The 13,597-nt window shown below is 37.9% G+C and overlaps 1 protein-coding gene across 1 annotated transcript in view; it reads left to right on the plus strand.

The window, feature by feature from the left end:
* Positions 1 to 288: 288 nt before the first annotated feature.
* LOC131235039 (subtilisin-like protease SBT4.14) overlaps positions 289 to 13,597 on the plus strand; it is a 33,632-nt gene continuing 20,323 nt past the window's right edge. Inside the window, exons 1-5 of the mRNA XM_058232129.1 lie at positions 289 to 411; positions 1,094 to 1,191; positions 7,032 to 7,129; positions 7,273 to 7,416; positions 7,707 to 7,812. Of these exons, the coding sequence (XP_058088112.1) occupies positions 325 to 411; positions 1,094 to 1,191; positions 7,032 to 7,129; positions 7,273 to 7,416; positions 7,707 to 7,812 (533 nt within the window). The 5' untranslated portion in view covers positions 289 to 324. The remainder of the gene's footprint in view (positions 412 to 1,093; positions 1,192 to 7,031; positions 7,130 to 7,272; positions 7,417 to 7,706; positions 7,813 to 13,597) is intronic.

Raw genomic sequence — 13,597 nt, forward strand, 5'->3', positions numbered from 1 at the left:
CATTCAGAATTATATACTCTAGTATGGCCCATCTAACGATCAGACGGACACAATTTTTGAGAAGTGAATCCACACATCTGGGAGTCTTCTGATGAACAGTTCCGATCTCGTGCACGTGTTCATGATTTCTACGTGTGTGGCCAGTGAAGTTTTCAAGGTGCGCTTGGCATTTCTTATTTCCTTCGAGAATTAAGATCCAACGGCCAGAAACTCGTCCGAGTCGAGATTTAGTCCCAGAACTCTTCAAAGCGAGAGAGAGAGAGAGAGAGAGAGAGAGAGAGAGAGAGAGCTAAAATTGGTAGAAGATTACTCAATCGTCCGTTCATGAAGATGTTAGAAAAATCTATCCTTCTTTTCTCTCTATTGCTGGAGATTGTATTGATTCATGGGTCCGATCACGTAGAAAGAATGGTATACTTTCGTTTGCTATATCGGGTTTTCGTCGCCTTTTTTAAAATTATTATTTGAGAAATAATCCAATGCTCTCCTAGCTCTGAAAGTAATCATACTCCTAGTTGCATTTGGACACTTGGACAGTCCTCTCACTCAATCTAGACTGTCTATTACGTTCAGCATTCATTTCATTATCTATAATGCCAAAAACACACTGATTGGATGATCCCACTTGTTCATACTTAGTTTTTTTTTTTTTTAGTCATTCGTTCTCAAAGCCATGGATGGGATGGTTAAGATTCTAGGACAAATTTGATTTTTTAGACTTGTACGCCATCCATCATGGGCACCAACAATTACATATATCAAATTGTTGGTTAGGACTATTTTGCCATAAACAATCTTGACCGGCCATTTTATAAGCAATTGATTGATCTAATGGTTAGAAACGTTTGGGTTCGTGTGATTTTTTATGTGGTATCCCAAGAATGTGTGGTGGACCCAATGGACAAAACCCAGATTAGTCAATTGAACTGTCCCATGCACCTAAAAGCACCAAAAGCTTATAGTGCTCTAAGAGCAAGGAAACAGTTCTTCTTCTTCTTCTTCTTCTTCTTCTTTTTTTATTATTATTATATTTTTTTTTTCAAGTGATAATTCACAAACTAATCTAAGTTAATTATATTTGAATGACTAACAGCCATACATCATATACATGGGTGATGTCCCGAAGATGAGACCGTCAATGTCGTCGATGATGGAAATTCACCATAGACTCATTTCAGCAGTGATCGGAGAGTAAGTCGAATCTGACTATATTAAATTACCACTAATCAATCTAAATTAATAATAATTAGAAATTGTTCATGTTGTAGTTATTGCATTTCTCTGCATTGTATATGCAGTGCATGCATGTATGCATCGGATGCTCTCTCTCTCTCTCTCTCTCTCTCTGCAGATCAGCATACCATTTGAATTTAGTGCCTTGGGTTCGAGTCCTTACCTCAGTGGTAGACTCTACGGAGTTTCAACACGAGGTCTAGGGTTCAATACCCATAGGTGGTGAAATCCCACTAAGGCGTGCCTGAGGTTTGTATGTGTCGGGTGCATGTATAAAAAATAAAAAAATAAAAATAAATAAAAAAAATCGAATTTAGTGCCAGTTGTTCTGCGAAAGTGCTCAAATTGTCAAACCTCTCGCCGTAGCAAATGTCTGTGATCCATTCCCTCACCTTGTCAATAACCGCAGCTGTGCAAGCCCAATTCCTTAAAAGCTCAAAACCTGATCACTGAGTTCTTAGCTAACTAAATCTCCCAACAAATAAAACATGGTAGCAATAATTAGCGACCGCAAGCAGTTGAAAAATATATTGCAATATGGACTGGTTATGTATTAGGATTTTAATTAACCAAATTGGCCTCATTGTTAGGCCAAATGCACCAAATAGCGTTTCTTTACAAAACATTCTTTCTTTGACCCTATGACCATTTTTTTGGAGAATTAGTGGACGAAAATGCCCCTTCTTTGAAACCTAGTACCCATAAAGACCATTTTCTTCTTCTTCCTTTGTTGTTTTCCTGGGACTCATTTCTTTTTAGATATGTCTTACGAGGACCCACCACCACTCCCTTTGTTTGCATTTTCCTGTATAATGTCACCGCCATCAACTTCTCTAGTGTCTGGGCAGTAGCAATAACTTTTATGACCCTAAAAATGAGTGTTGTTTTTTCTCTGACAATCACAATTCTTAGAGATGGAAACCACAGTGGAAGAGATTTTGAATGAATTATTTATTTATTTATTGCAAAATAACATTTTCTTAGATATGGAAGCCACTTGTGGTTGTGGATAGAGAGGGGTGGTTGCGGTTGTTGTCGTGGGGAGAAGTGATTGTCGGAAGGGATTTAAGGTAGAGAGGAATAGTTTTCCTTGTCATGTACAAGACAATGAAGGTGATAAAATTTGGATTTTGTAATGTATTGCCTTGGTTGAATAGTTATGTCAACCTCGACCCATAATACATGTCAACCAGGAATGTTGTCATGTGTTAAGGATCAAGGTTGTCATGTATTAAAGATCTAGGTCATGGTTATTATATGTGAAAGGTCTAGGTTGTCATGTGTTGAGGGCCTGTGTCGTGGTTGTCATGTATTTATGGTCTAAGTTGTTATGTGTTAAGGGTCGTGGTTGTCATATGTTAAGGGTTGTGGGGCCCAACTTCGAATATGTGTCAAATCCACTTCATCCATTGGATTTAGAATTATAATTTAATGACATGAGTTAAAGAACGAGTTACATTCATGGATAAGGTGGACTCCACCACAAGGAAATAGACCACTGCTATTGGTTGTTGCGAGCCATTGTGATGTATATAATTTATCGAAGTCATTTATTTATATTGATAGAAAAATTTAGAGCATGAGCACTAAAAGGAGGCAAACCAAAGGCTCAAGTGGACAACACCACAAGAAATTGTGGGGATTGAACTCCTAAGGCTATGTAGACCTATATGAAGCAAAAACAAAAATATATATGGAGGTGAACCGAAGGTTCAAGTGGCCCATTGTGATGTTTATTTGTCTTTTGAGCTATTCTTAAGGTCACAAAGAGCAATATGAAGGGAAAACATAAATATCAGCTTAATCCAAAACTTCTATGGCCCCCAAGAAGTTTTCAATGGTATGTTTTCAATCTCACTGCTTTTTGTGGTGTTGTCTACTTAAGCCTTTGATATGCCTCATTTTTGGGCTAATTCCCTAAAATTCTCTTTCAAAATGGATAAACAATGTAGATAGAATACATAATCACAGTGGACCCCACGTGACCATATGTCTCTAGCTAGGTCCTGCTACCTAATCCAAGTCACGTCCCTCAAATGGATGCAAATTTTTGGTAAAAGCCTTTTGAAGGAAGTTCTTGTCATTAGAAGTTATGTTGGGCCCACCATGATGTTTATGGGAATTGCACTCTATCCATCCATTTTGGAAGACTATGTGATGACTTCAGACAAAAAAATTAGATAGATCTAAAACTCAAGTGGGCCACACGACTAGAAATAATGGAAAGGGGTTGCTTACCGTTCAAACCTTTTAAGGCTCCACCATGATGCTTATATGCAATTCAAACCATTCATAAAGTAGTCAAAATGCACATAAGGTCCTTACCACTAAGATGAATTAAAAAAATAAAAATATTAGCCTAATCCAAAGCTTCTGCGGCCTTACAAATGTTTCAATTGTAGGTGTACAATCTCCATTATTTTTTGTTGTGTGGCCCACTTGAGCTTTGGATCTACCTCATTTTTAGGCTCATGTCATAAAATATTTGGCAAAACATGTGAGCGGTGTGGATTTTTTCACAAACAACATAGTAGGCCCCATAGTGCTGATCCCGTATGCTTATGCAATACACAATCCAAATCCCTCATGCATCATGCCTTGACGGGGTTTGGGATCAATACAAGGCATTTTTGTCCCTTAAAATTTGCAATTATTGTCAGAGGGCTAAAAAAGTAAGACTTTTTAAGGGAGGCCATTTACTGTGTTTGCCCATACGATGAGGCCATTTTGGTTAAAATTAACGCTACACTAAAAAAGTCTTATACGACGTTCTCTAGTAGGCCATCCACAAGAAGGCATCAATTTTGTGATGGATAGGGATAGTATGGTTTGAGGTAACGATCGAGAGAAAGGTTGGGATCATTCAATCTTTTTTTTTTTTTTTTCGATTTATTCTATGATCGATTGGAACTGACATCCTCATTCCTCTTATGAGCATGATCGATTTCTCAAGAATATTTTAAAGGTGGTACTCCTGGCTAGTACTTAGTTTTGTAATATTTTTCAAAGGCATGAACAACATTGGTTGCAAGATAAGTACCTAGAGTTTTTTTCATGGCTCGACCATCCCAAGCTATGGTAGAGTAACTTATTGGCACTACACGAGTAGTAGAAGGGGTAGGAATGAGACCCGGAAGATGTCCAATGTCTGAAATTTTCCTAACGACTTGAGGAACTGTAGAAGTTAGACTAGGTCCAAAATGAAAGGTGTTGGTCGATCAGCTCCAGAAAGTCAAAGTTGTAGAAAGGAGGGAAGTATATACTTGATATTCAAAAAGAGAGGGCCCGATGCCTTCATATATGCTGATTTGTCTCCATGTATTGCCATATTGTTGAACTACGCAATTGTACCATTTTGTTCACCCTTTCATTAGTTTCAGCCATGATCATGAAGCTTTGAAGGCACTGACAGGATCTGGAAAATCATATTGAAGTAATAATTTTTCATTTAGACAGCCTAGGAAGAACTAATCTACCGTTGGAATTTCCTGGTGAGTAACTTTGTGATGGAAAGCTGGTCTAAGTGAAAGAAATGTTTTATTCTAATCGATAAGGATGTCAAAAACAATATCGTTCATAATCATGTGAGAGAGTGCCTAGCTCTTGTATGAGATCTTCCTGATGGCGGTGATCGAGATTTTAAAAGAAGAACAAGAGGGTATGAGAGCAAGAGGTGTAGAAAATCTAAATCGATTTGAAATTGTGTATTTATCGTTCAGAAGTGTGTTGATTAATGAAAGGATAATCATGACTCCTTGTATGATTTGACCATTCAAAAAAAGTTGCTACGTGTCACAATAACAACCATGGAAAAATCAAGACCATCATTTGAGTTTTCATCTTGGCCGAAAAAAATCAATAGGGAGTTGACACGTGGAATGGAAAGTCAATTGCATTATTGCATTGAATAACGAATCACCGTTGATGTCACCTTTTTGCCTAAAAGAGAAGCGACATGGGGGTAATGTTCTACCTTATTTTTTATCATTCCCAGAAGAAAAAATTAGGAACAGACACGTGTTGCACAAGTAATATACAACACGTATAAGATATGTGAAGATATTTGAGGCACCTTTTGGGGAATAACAGCTGGTGTTGGTCGGGAGATACACGTCATCTGAGAGTGGAACATAACCGAGAAATCAGAAGCACAATGTGGTTGAACAAGAAGAGCGGTTATCGGGATAGATGTCAAGAAGAGAATGAAGAATCTAGAAGGTCGGAGTAGTGTTGAAGCGGCTGTTGTAACCGATTAGACGTGGGAAAAAGCATCCAGATGGGTATTTTAGAGAAGTCTATAAATAGAAAATGAGCTTAATGAAGCAAAGTGTCTCATGCCAACCCAATAAAGCAAATCAAATTTATTAATTATCCTTTATGTTTCTTAGCATAACTATCTTTTATGTTTTTAGCGTAACCGGTAGCCTAATCTTATATTAGGAGTAGCAATAATCTAATAGTTGTAATCTTTAGCCGTAATCCAAGTCTACACTCATACCTTGGATGATTTCCATTGTAATATAAGTAATTCTTCTATTAGAATGGTGCTTTGCAGTTACTTTTTACAGTCAATTGTAAGTGCTTACTTTATATAAAAAAAAAAAACTTTTGTATATGAAATTCCTTTCATATAGAAGGAAAAGTGCAACCCATTTTCGGAGGACAAACCTACTCTCCAAGAATCAACTGATCATCTTAAATAGTGTGCAAGTGGCTGAATAGGTGACCGATCTCCTCAGATATCGGTAATATACAGTCAAGTCTAACATATTTGCCTATCTTGACGCTTGGGGTCAAAGTTGTTCGGTTGGAATCGAGCTGCAAAGCTGGTTCTACCATGCCCACATATATCACGTGTGATGGAATTTGAAACCAAGAGGCAACATATAGAAGAATTGCTTATGTTTCTATTCAGTATGTTGGTAGAATACATACATATATATATATATATATATATATATATATATATATATATATATATATATATATATATATATATATATAAATCAAATACTGAAAAACATCAAATAGGATAAAATCTTTCCTAATATAAAGGAAAGGAGTTTATCTTTAATTGAAGTTTTCCTAATAAGGATTAACTTTCACTTTATAATGTGGTTGGTTAATGTAACCGCCAGGAGTGTAGGATCATTGCTGTTTTGGCATAGGTGCGTGTCAGAAATAAAAGGGAAGGGGATAAAGTAAAAAATAGAAAATAAAATTGGAAAAATGACATGCAACGAGGTACGTCCGAAAATCAATTTCTCACACAGTTTTTAATATAGATGAGGTAAAAATGACTATTTTATCCTTGTAATTCTCGAATATTCCAATGAAGTACACACCATGGTCCCAGCTTACAAGCCAATCGGATTAGAAGAAAGATGAGTCTTAGCTACTTTTCATTTCAGATTTCCTTAAATGGCCACAAATCAACTAGTTAGTTAATCAAATCAGTATAATGTTTGGTCTATGGCCCATCTAAGTGGTAGATCACAGTTTGGAAGGTTTGAGTATGTCACTGGTAGAATTCCTGAGTCCTGTGTGTCAACCATCATAGTATGCCAGAGTATCAATGTTTCTTCTCAAACCAGAGTTACTAGTTTGGTCCAGGTACATCCAATATTTTGAATGTGATCAACTTAAATAATCTAGAGATACCAATGGGCGGGTCTTGAGCCCCCACTTGGGCCCTCTCTTCATGGGCTATTGGGCTTGGGCCTAGCACAATCAAAATTACATGCCTCAACATATTTTTGTTTTACTTCTTATTTCTATGTGGATCGAACAATCTGCAGTGAGGAGGTGGCCCGGCAATCAATCATACATAGCTATGGGAAAAGCTTCAATGCATTGGCAGCAAGGATGCTGCCTGACGAAGCAAAGAAACTATCTGGTTTGTAAAGTTCCAAGTTCCGAATTCCAAATTACGAAAATTTCCATCTCATTCCAAAAGAAATTGTTGAAATTTTTGTATTTTTGAGTTTTGGAGGTTGATAATTGCATTTTTCTTTCTTTGTTTCAATGGATTTCATGCAGAGATGGAGGGTGTAGTATCAGTGTTTCAGAGCACTCGTCGCACACTTCACACGACAAGATCATGGAATTTCTTAGAATTTCCAACGACAGTAGAGCGGAAGGTCGGCAGAGAGAGCAATATGATCATTGGGTTGTTGGACACAGGTACTTGGGACCGTGGATTCTTGTGATGGATATCCTGGACCATTGATGAGCCCACCTCCATCCAAATGGCCATTATAGTGGATCAATTTTAATAATTCTGCAGCCCATGAAGATGTTGTTTGGGGCCCAGCCCAAAATAATTACGTGGGTCAGACATATAACTGAATGTGCCCAACAGTGAATTTTTGCACAGGAGAAGCATTGGGTGTGCACACGTGTGCCATGGTGGCACGTGCTGGATAGTGTTGGTTTGCTTTTGGTTATAACTGTCTAATATTGGGGTTTTTCAGGAATTTGGCCTACTGCTCCGAGTTTCAATGATAAGGGATTTGGCCCACCTCCTTCCAAATGGAAGGGCAATTGCGAAAAAGTCGGCAACTTCAGTGGCTGTAACAAGTAATCTCTCTCTCTCTCTCTCTCTCTCTCTCTCTCTCTCTCTAATGGGCCGCATTCAGGTTAGATCGGTGCTCTGTGGGCCCACCTATGATGTATGTGTTTCATCCATGCCATCCATCCATTTTTCTAAATGCGTAAAAATGAGGTAGATCTAAATCTCGAGTGGAACACATCACATAAAACAGTGCTGATTGAACGCCCACCATAAAAAACTTCTTTAGAGCCACAAAAGTTTTAGATCAAGCTTATATTTGTTTTTTTCGCTTCATCCAGGTCTAGATAACCTAATCCAGAGGTTAATGTCAAATAAACAATATAGTGGGCCATAAGAGTTCACTCACAGCTGTTTTTTTAGTTTTTAATGACGGACATTTAATCACTACTATTTTCATATGGTGTCGTAAGTCTACATGAGATTTAAATCTACCTCATTTTTTAATTCAAGCCTTACAATGAGCTGAAAAAATAGATGGGTGGCATGGATAAAACATATACCTCATAGTGGGCCCACGAAGCATTGACCAGTAGCCGCAACATCACCAGTAAAACTAACCTATGCCTATGGGGTTCAGGCCACATATATAAATTTCTAATATATATTATAATTGGGTGCAGCAGGGAAGCAGATTGTGTGGTGTGCCACCTTGGTGGTATGTTGACATTACCAAGTTCCATGGCCCTACAATGATGTGTGTTTTATAATCCACACTGTCCATCCATTTTGAGTAATCATTTTAAGGAACGGCTCAAAAAATGAGGCAGATTCAAAGTTCAAGTTGACCACATCATATAAAGCGTAGGGATTGAACACCTACCATTGAAAGATTTAGGCCTGCGAGGTTTTGGATCAAGCCCATATTTGTGGTTTCCTTTATCCGGGTCCTTGTGACCTTATGAACAGGTTGGATAGAAAATAAACATAACGACAGCCCCTACGAAGGTTTCAATGGTAGGTGTCACTGTCCCACTTGCTTTCTGTGGTGTGGTCCATTTGAGCTTTGGGTCTACCTCATTTTTGGGCTCATACCCTAAAATGATCTCATAAAATGGATGGACAGCAAGGACATATTACACATAAATCACTGTGGAGCCACAGTACTTAGTGATGTCAATATACCACACAATCCGTCTCCGCAGGCAAGGTATGGTTATGGGTAGGCATACACCACACCTGACCCTATTACACCCAGTCCAGTTATTCACTCAGCTCATATTAATACCAAAATCTGCACCCATACCCATTTAGTCGACCTACCAAGCCCCCGATAACCTCTCTTCTCTTTCTGCATGGTTCCGTTGTAACTCTTTACAATTTCGTGGTATTGATGTAACCGTTTACAAAAAAATTGTTTAGATGGCTTTTCAAATTCGGTCATGTATAATATTTGTGGGTATGCAAGAACTGACTATGTGGCTCGATTTCAACCTAACAACTTTGCCCCAAGCACTTAGATAGTCAGATATGTCAAAATTGACCGTATATGATCGAGATTTAATAAGACCAATCACTTATTTAGCCACTCACAAGATGTTTAAAATGATCAGGCAATTATCGGATGGTAGGGTTCATCCTCCAAAAATGTGTTGCACCTTGCTTTCTATATGAAAGGACTTTCAAATAGAAAAGTTAAATCACAAAAGGAAAATACTTACAATCGACCACATATAGTACCTGCAAAGCACCTTCCTGAAAGAAGAACTCTATGTTTTGATGGAAATTATCTAGCGTATGAGCGAACACTTGGATTATAGCTACTAAATTACTACTATTCCTAATGTAAGATTATGCTACTAATTACGCTAAGGAACATAAAAGACAGTTTATTCGAAGAAACATAAAGGATAATTGATAGATTGATTTGTTTGATTGGGTTAGTATGAGATGTTTTTCTTCATTGAAATCCTCTGATAATTATAGATCTTCTTTGGCATAGTCATCTAAATGCTTCTTCCCATGATCGATAATTCTAAAAACTACTTCGACAGCACTTTGTCTTCTGGATCCTTCTTTGACACCTATCCCGGTAACCGCTTTAGCATCGCTTTTCCGTCGACCACGTCCCGCTTTCGAGTTTCTCGGCCACAATTCGTCTATAGATGACGTGTAACACCTTGACCGGCAGCATCAACATTAGATGCTTAATCAAGTACTCCTTAATTTTATCGAAAGCTGATTGATATTTTGCTTCCCATTTAAACTTATCTCATTGTTTTAACTTCACCAACGAAGAAAATACGTTAGTTTTTCATGCACAGCTGGAAATGAATCTACGTATAAAGTTAACTTGGCTGAGAAAACATTGTAACTCTATTTTGTTCATCGGCAACTATGCATTTATAATAGTTCATGCCTTGTTTTGATTTATCTCGATTCCTCGCTGATGTACAGGAAATCCTACGCACTTGTCAGCCAAAACGTTAAAAGCACATTTGAGGGGATTTATTTTTAGACTTTGGACCCTCATTTCCTCAAATGATTTGCATAAATGGGTGAAATGGTTAGTAACATTGATTAACGTGACCACCACATCATCATTGTATATACTTCTATGAAATGACCAATCATATCATGAAACCCCTGTGTTTTTTTAGCCCAAATGGCATAACACCAAACAAAAAGTCCCTAAAGGTCCCGAGCATTTGAATGTCGTTTTTGATACATTATCAGGAACCAGACCGGAAATAACTTTTTTTAAAGGCCCTATTAAAGTACCAAAGGCTTTCGGGGCTTACATCGGAACAAAAGGATTAAAACCTTACAAAAAACCCTTTTTGCTTCACCTAATGAATCCTGCTTTTGTCAGCCACATGATCTCCTATTTTATTTTCTTGGTGATCTCTGTTGTCATCCACTTGGGTGAATATTTGTGTATGATACCCTTCTTTTTTTGGCAACCTGTGTTTGACAAGGTTTCGATCTAAACTGAGCATTTCGTGGTAATCCCACATGAAGCAATCGACAAACCACTGATAAAAGTCGGCTTGGGATTTTGCTATGTTTCCAAATTTACTTCAACTAGGGGATCTTAGACTTGGGCCAAAGAATCCACTAGCTTTTTTGGAGCCTTTTTCAGATCCTTAAAATTTATTCCATCTTCGCCCACCTCAATGGATGATATTACAGCTTCAACTAAGTTGATAAAGCAGTCATTGCAATATTCCCTCAAGCTCTCCTTGAGCTTCTTTATTCTGGCCATGAAATCAGTTGTCCTCCCATCAATTGATGAAAAACTTGTCACGTGATTTCTTTTATAGTGCAACGATGAATTGCCCGATAGGGTACTATAGCCTTCGATAGTTCGTTATCTGGGCATATCATGGTAGCAATATCTTGTACCATGTTATTTGGATTAATTGTAGTAGATATTCTAGTTGGAGGCCCATATTTATTTCTTCTAGTGAAACATAGCGGCCCAATTTCATCTCCATAAAGGTATGCCTTGGTCGCACTAGATGTAGTCAAGAATAACTTATTGTCGTCTAACACCAATTAAACCTTATCTTGGTTCCAAAAAATATATGAATTGGTACAAAGATGATGAGATACATGAGAAAAAGTGTATCCAATCCCTCCCTAACGAAACATTGTAACTGGATAAAGTGTCGACCATGAAGAAAACTGCTAATACTTTCTTGGTTCCCACCATCAACTCAATAGGTAGGATGTCACGTGTCTTTGTTATCCCTCCCAACAAAATTACTCATCGAGACCTTGGTTGGAATTAAGTTGGACTCAGCCTTTCCCAACTTTACCATTATTTTGTTAGGGAGAATGTTCACAGCTGCCCCATTGTCGACTAGGGCTTTGGTGACTAGACAACCTTCTAAATGGACTAAGATATACAATGGCTTCAAGTGCTGGGTCATAATAATGGAGGGTCTTTCTGTGAGCACTTTTTCAGAAGATGTACTTGGCTTCACAATAATAGTCGATACATTTCTGGCTCCCTCCATTGGGTAAAAAGAACCATTTTGTATTATCATAGGATGACCAATCTCATTCATATCTCCTACCATCTTGTTAGGCTGAGACGGCTAGGTTTGAAAACTTAATGAGAGTGTGAGCACCGAGTTGTAGTCCACCATGACCGGTGGTAGTGATATAAAATTATTACAAAATTTGGACATTGCCCTTTAGGTGTTTTCAAATTTTGGTACTCTTTAGCACTCTTAACAGCAGGTACAATACTTGAGCAATTCTCCATTGGAGCCACCCCAACCTCTTCAGGACTAGGTGGGGTTTCCCCTAATAATTTTGTTGTTGCCAGAAGCTCTTCAATCAACAAATTGTCATCTAAGAAGCACTCATCGCTGAGATACTCAGTTGAGCCCTCAAGATTTTCTGTGTCTTTCCCATCGTATGTATTACTTTGCTGGCTTTTTGCAACTAAATCATCTCGGACAAGTTTCACAACTAAATTGATTGTGTTCATATCCAATTGTTTGTCCTTTGACCGGGGAATTATCAATATTTGGCGTGGCCACATGGTTTTTGGATGAAGCCCATTCTTCTTATAAGCCAATTCTCTTACTTGGCAACTTGCAATCTTTACCAACACCGATTCTAAGTGCGAGTCATCCTTTTATGCACGAATAAAAATTTGGGGTAACTGACCCTTCTTCAAACCTCCTCCTAAGTATGGAGAGGTTTGACCATCATTCGTCTCGTTGATAAAGCAAGTCGAGACTAGTCAAAATGAGGTTGGTATGTTTTTTACGGCTAATAGGAACTCCATCCTTCGACCCTCTGTGTAAAATAGAGTTTAATCTGATTAACCGAACTAGGTAATAACTTGGTCAGTCAGATCACCCTTGTGCAGTAACTGTACAAGTGTGGTTCGCTGTAAATGCGTGGTGTTATTCTCAGCCATGCCTCTGCACTTGTGGTCATCTGCCAAGATGTGTATCGTCTCTTAGTGGATTGTTGTGCCACAATCTAACGAACACAAGGACCAACGCCAACTTTCCATCTTGGTCAAACTAGCTTTTAAAGATTGATTATAGCTATATTGATCTCTAGATTAAATGAAAACGGATCAGTATCGATCAACATTGCTTCTTTTTCTTTCTTAAGAAATTTCAATAATTCATTGTCAATGTTGTTCTAGATGATATTCCTAAAAACTACAAAATCATTAATGGAGTGCGTATGGGTTCCATGCCAGTTACAATATTTGATCTTTTTTAATTCTTCAAATGTGGGCATTTTATGGTTAATGGTAACTTTAATGAATTTTTCAAATAGCATGATATCAAAAATTTCATCAGCATGGGTAATATCGAACGTATATACTTTATGAGTATTCTGTGTAGTTAGCACGGTGGATTCGGTTTTCACTAATGCTGAACACACAAGAGGCTTCTTAGCCACTACCTTGGCTGCAGTCACCCCATAGTTAGGATCATAATAATGTCACAGCTGATGATTTCTTTTGTATTACTCCTTCTTGAAGCAGGACTTCATATCGAAAAACTTTCTTTGTCAAATCATATAAATCGACAAACTCAATCCCGATAAACTTTTTACAGAGTTTATATTCCAATCCATCCTATGCAAGTTGCATAAACTTGGCCTCAGTCGTGACTACCTTGTATCGGCTCTTTACTTTCTTAAACTAAGTAATATAGTTTTCAACCGATTTACCCGACAACTACTTAAAACGAGCAAGATCGGCCATATAAATCTCCATGTCCTCGTAGAAGAATTGGGCGTGGAATTTCCCCTCCATCTCTTATCAGGTTTGAATGGAATAACCAAGTAAAAGCCACTGCAGTTAAGGAATGT

Source organism: Magnolia sinica, chromosome 19 (assembly GCF_029962835.1).
Source record: "Magnolia sinica isolate HGM2019 chromosome 19, MsV1, whole genome shotgun sequence".
Classification (NCBI taxonomy): Eukaryota; Viridiplantae; Streptophyta; class Magnoliopsida; order Magnoliales; family Magnoliaceae; genus Magnolia; species Magnolia sinica.